This window comes from Etheostoma spectabile, chromosome 24 (assembly GCF_008692095.1).
Source record: "Etheostoma spectabile isolate EspeVRDwgs_2016 chromosome 24, UIUC_Espe_1.0, whole genome shotgun sequence".
NCBI classification, from domain to species: Eukaryota; Metazoa; Chordata; class Actinopteri; order Perciformes; family Percidae; genus Etheostoma; species Etheostoma spectabile.
Genome location: NC_045756.1, coordinates 6,180,906 through 6,186,079, shown reverse-complemented (window position 1 = coordinate 6,186,079; position 5,174 = coordinate 6,180,906). Strand labels below are relative to the sequence as shown.

At 38.7% G+C, this 5,174-nt stretch overlaps 1 protein-coding gene across 3 annotated transcripts in view; it reads right to left on the bottom strand.

The window, feature by feature from the left end:
- The window catches only part of LOC116674158 (interleukin-1 receptor accessory protein-like 1), a 264,381-nt gene that overhangs the window by 19,906 nt on the left and 239,301 nt on the right, over window positions 1-5,174 (bottom strand). For all 3 annotated transcript variants that reach the window (XM_032506682.1, XM_032506680.1, XM_032506683.1), the window contains one exon: window positions 415-560. In XM_032506682.1, the coding sequence (XP_032362573.1) occupies window positions 415-560 (146 nt within the window). The remainder of the gene's footprint in view (window positions 1-414; window positions 561-5,174) is intronic.

Sequence of the window (5,174 nt, the reverse complement as noted above, 5' to 3'; positions counted from 1 at the left end):
TGTGTGTGTGTGCGCGTGTGCATGCGCGACGGGGGAGGTCATCACAAAACCGAAGGCTGCCTCTCCCCAAAAGTGATTTTGCTTCCTCAGACTGAAGAGGATGAATAGGCTTTTCTGGACTATACAATATTGTCCCACTTCTATACCTCCCTGAGGCGAGAAACAACTGGTCCATTCCCAGAATCCCACTAGTTGTTCTTCTTTGTACTCAGTAAATTTTCTGTGAAAGATTTAATCTATTGTTAGAACGAAGGCCTGTGCTATTAAATGGTATTTTTTTCACCTCCAAAGCTAAAACATGTCATTATTAAATCTCAAAGCGTCAATATCCATCTGCTAGATTCATGGTTAAATACTGTACATGCTATAAAATAACTGGATGAATCTATGTGCCTGTTTGTGAGCTTGCCTCACCTTTCTTGGTGAGCTGGATGTTGGCCTGTCGCCGCCCGTTGCCGTTCTCTACGTAGCAAGAGTAGTTGCCCAGGTCGCTCTCCTCCAGAGAGCCAATGGTCAGAGAGATGGAAACCTCTTGCTCCCCCAGGTGCTCCCGGATTGTCCTGCAGCGTGGCAACAGAGAACACAGAAAAGGGGGTGCATGGATTCTGGTGGCTTATGAAACATTGCATTGAGTTTGTATTGAGAACAGGAGAGGGGGGGGCTAAACAAATGTTTTTGCAAAAATCCTCATTGCAGACCAGACACAGCTTTTTCTTGTTTTTTTTGTTGTTTCTCATAAAAAATGATTTAATTTTCATGCCGCTAAATGTAGAAGTTGTCTATAATGAATGCAGGTTAAACCAAAACAATGAGCTAAAAGAGACCAAAAGGCTCAGAAAGAGTATAAAGCAGAGCAGCTCTTAGACACAGAGTGTGCAAACTGGATAAAATGTAAGACATGTTAATGTTTTTAATGTTTGATCTAGCTTTGGTGATTTAACCTGAGAGTCAAAAATTATTTACCTACATTTCCCCTTTATTCACTTTAAGAAATACATGCAAGTAGATATTGTAGACTTTTGGAGCAAACCTACACACTCTGTTTTTGCTGTTGGATTTGGACCCAGACTGACCAGACAACACTGGAGGATTCAGCGTTTTAACCCAAGACACGTGTTGGACATGAAGTTTCTGAAGGTGGACAGAGACCATCAATTAATCAGGAAGGGCTGACTGATGAATCACTGCTCAAAGCTTTTACAAGTTTCTCTCATGGTTGGTTAAACGAAACCAACATACAAGCAGTTTGGTCAAATTTAAAATCACCAACATGACTTCAAACATTTGCCCAGTCCAGCCGCCTCATTACTGACTGTGAGGTGTACATCAAAGTAGCCTCTGTAGTGGTACTCTTGAGGTTATACTTTTAATGTTTGCAGGTATGCGCTGTGATTACAGATTAAAAATAACAATATCAGATCAAATATTCTGACTCCGTACCCCAAAAATATAAATAATATAACAATATGGAAAACAATAACTCCAGACTGAAGGCAGTCAAAAAGTCATAAGTATAAAGTATTGACTTTTTAATAAAATATGGATTTTTCTGACAAAAAAAAGTTTGCCCCAAGGAAATCTGAGTTGTGTCTACAGTACGCATCCTAAAATCCATAAATCAGGACCTTGGAATTATAAGCTTCCATCTGGTTGGAGTGCAATTTTGAGACATTGTCACAGAGCTGACATTTTCTGGGTAAAACTGTGCACTTACTCTATACCTTTACACTCATCTTACCTATAAATATGCAAATAACTACACCAGATATAGTTTCATACCAAGCGCTATAATCTGCTGACATTTGTGGCAGCTTTTTACTTTTCAAAGGAAAGTTTTTAGTTCATCAATAAAACAAACGTACATAACAAAGGTAGGAATCAGTCCGTGACTGACAAGAAGCCTGCATCTTATCAGTCGTGACAGATTTCTGCCATAAATAATACTGCTTTGTAGACTCGCTGAGGCTCTTGATGTCTACTAGTTGTGACATGTTGGTACGGGGACAATAGTGTGACTGTCATGACACACTACAACGTCGACCTATCAAAAATCATATTGCCACGAGGGTTAGTGAGAGGGAAAAAAAAAAGCTCTTTTGATGTTTTTTGCTGCATGGAATTCATCCATTTTCCAATAAATGCATACACTTCAATAACAACAACACATGCAAAAGACGATAGATAGAAGATAGAAGTCACTGCTTTGTCTATTTGAGCCCAGAGAGTGTACTGTAAGGAAACTATGACACTATGCCCATTTTTTCTTCAGTGGAAACTTGGCAGTGTAAATAAATAAATGCAGATTTTTGCAGGCTCCCCTTCATTATCAGTTTCTTCCTTCGTTTAAATTAGCAGTAACAACTGCAGCAAGCTGTGGCTAACTGGCTTCAATTAAGAACGCTGAAAACGCTTACAAATAATCAGGAGATGGCACCTCCAAATGTCAAGATATCTTTTTAACACTTTTAAACAAACTAAGCACTTTAACAAAACTTTTTTCAAGAGCTGGGCTGCTATTTAGTAACCTGTGGTCAAAGCTGAAGCCCTTTCATCTGAGAAGAACAGCTGCGCTTCGACTTAAATGCTAACATCAATCCAATTCAACTTTATTTATAGTATCAAATCATTACAAGAAGTATCTCAAGACACTTTACAGATAGAGTAGGTCTAGACCACTCCATAATTTACAAAGTAATTCCCCCAAGAGCAGGCATCAGCATGCTAATATGCTCTCAGTGACAATGCTAACATGCAGATGTTTAGCAGCTATAATGTTCACCATCTTCACTTCAGCTACTTAGCTCTAAATACATAGTAAAGTACAACTGGGGCTGATGGGAGCCGTGTTGGTTACGTTACTTGAATAGCCAAATAAAATCTATTACTTATTAGTCATTGAAAAAAAAATTACATCACTTTACAAATAACTCATGAAGAGATGAATAAGCTAATTTTAGACCTTGAATGTTTATATCGCCAATAATGTGTTTCTCATGCATCTTTACAGTATGGCCAACTTGAGCTAAAGTGTGGCTAAGAAAATAAAGTGATAAAGGTGATACAATCATTTATTGCAAGGAAGGAATATCTTCTAACATGAGAAAACATTTGCTAAAGAATGTAGACAGAATATGTTCCCAGCCACAATGCCCCAGAATCTGCTAGAAAGTCCATAAAAAACAATTGTAAAACAAATTTGTAGGACCACATGGCAAAAAAGAGCCAGTCTTAATTATAAAGCCTGGTTAAAGCATTTGTAACAATCTCTCATGACAAGAGACAACCAACAAGAACACGCTGATGGTTAAAAGAGCTGAATCTCTCCTGCTGGGTTGCTGTCCATGTAGGAATGATATATGAGCAGATAATCTTCATAAGATTACAACGATTGCAGCAATTTCAAAGCCCTGTTTAATGGTGTATGGGGCTAATAGTGCAAAAAGGTACAATTGCTGCTTAGGCATTAGTTTACCGCGGGGGCATCTGAATATGAATTCTCTCTGATCAATGAACGGACTAAACAAAGCAGATAGTGAAGTGCGGTGGAGATAAAGACAAACTCCAATACAACCACTGCTGTCATGGCAATATCTCACATTAGCTTTACAAAGTGCTGCTAATAACTGGAATCCCACATAAAAAATATCCCACTCACAGTGAAATGTCTTTTATTGACCGTGCACAATGAAGAATCATTAGAGGTAATTATTTTGTAGCTATATAGACTAGCTGCTTCATAAAAAACTAATTATGAAGTAGGGCTTTTAAAGCTTCTGCAGCAAAGCAGGAATGCTACTTCCTGGGTTAAGGCTGGTGGGAGCGTGCATGTGAGAGGGAAATTAATTTAGCCTTTTCTCTTAATTCCTGTGAGCTTTTCTAGCACTCATCCTTCTCCATTGTGTGGCCAGTCAGGCAGAGACACGGGGCTACACAAGGTTGGGATATAGATCCATGCTGATGGCTTTTTAAAGAGGTGGCAACCATGTGTGACTCAATATAGACTGAGGTAAAACACTGTAGGAGTTTGCAAACAAAATACTCTATCATAGTAAGAGCTGGAGAAAGTGTGTGTTCCTGGAAAAGAGGAAATATGAAGCATGAACACACAAACATCTGGAAGGTGGTATGTATAAGAGTCGAGGAAAGCGGTGCCGTGTAGGTGGATGGAGATGAAAGTGCAATTGGATTCTTTCTTGCATCTTGTACATGTTGTACATCTTGTGTGATGGCTGAGGGGCAGAAAATTACAGCATCATATTCATTTCAAACAAGAACAAACATCTCACATTAGCCTTTTATTCATCGTTGAACCTGCTACAGCAGCATCATATAGGATCCTATCATCGTCTCTATATCATTGAGTACAATTTCTCCATGCGGCCTCAATGTGACACCTGAACTTTTGAACTGTACCATGTTGTCATGCTTTATTTCTTATTGCCTCCTTGGCTGCTGCCTTATAAAAAACCTTGTTCCCACTGTCTGCACCTCTCCTGAATACGCCTCAAAGGTAGAATTGATTAACTAAATCAGATCAGAGCAGATGCTTCTTAAAAAAAAAGTACAACTGCATACAATGACAGATCACCCAATAGGCATCAGCTTGGAGTTAACAACCTTGTGCCATGCAGTTGCATTAGTGAGCGGTACAAATGTCAAACTGTCTGGCCAAATGAATTTTGCGTTATATCTGGTGGAGGTGATCCACTAGAAGTTATGTACCTTAAGGGGACCTATAAGGTATGGTAGACTGGGACCCCAGAAAACATTGAAACAGCTAGCCTCATCAAGAAAGCGAACAAGCATATTTTGTAAAATGTCTAACAATTTCCTTTAAAGCTGCTAAATGGCACTGGCTTTGTCACTTTAAACTAACTTCTAACAAAAATAAGCAACAATCATTGCAGAGATACAGACTTCCTTCACTCCTGCAAAGAGCGTCTCTAGGAAATCACAAATTCATAAACCTCAATAGGTTTATATTATTGTCTGCCTGGCATCAATGTCAGACATTAAAAAGCTAAGACGTACAGTGGGGCTCATATGTTTATGAACCCATGCTAAAGTTGACTAAAAAAATAATCTTTTGGAAATTGATCTTAATGCCTTAATTAAAATCCAACCTTTAAGGACAACAGTTTTCTTTGTGAGAGGCAGACACATTTTTATTTTTA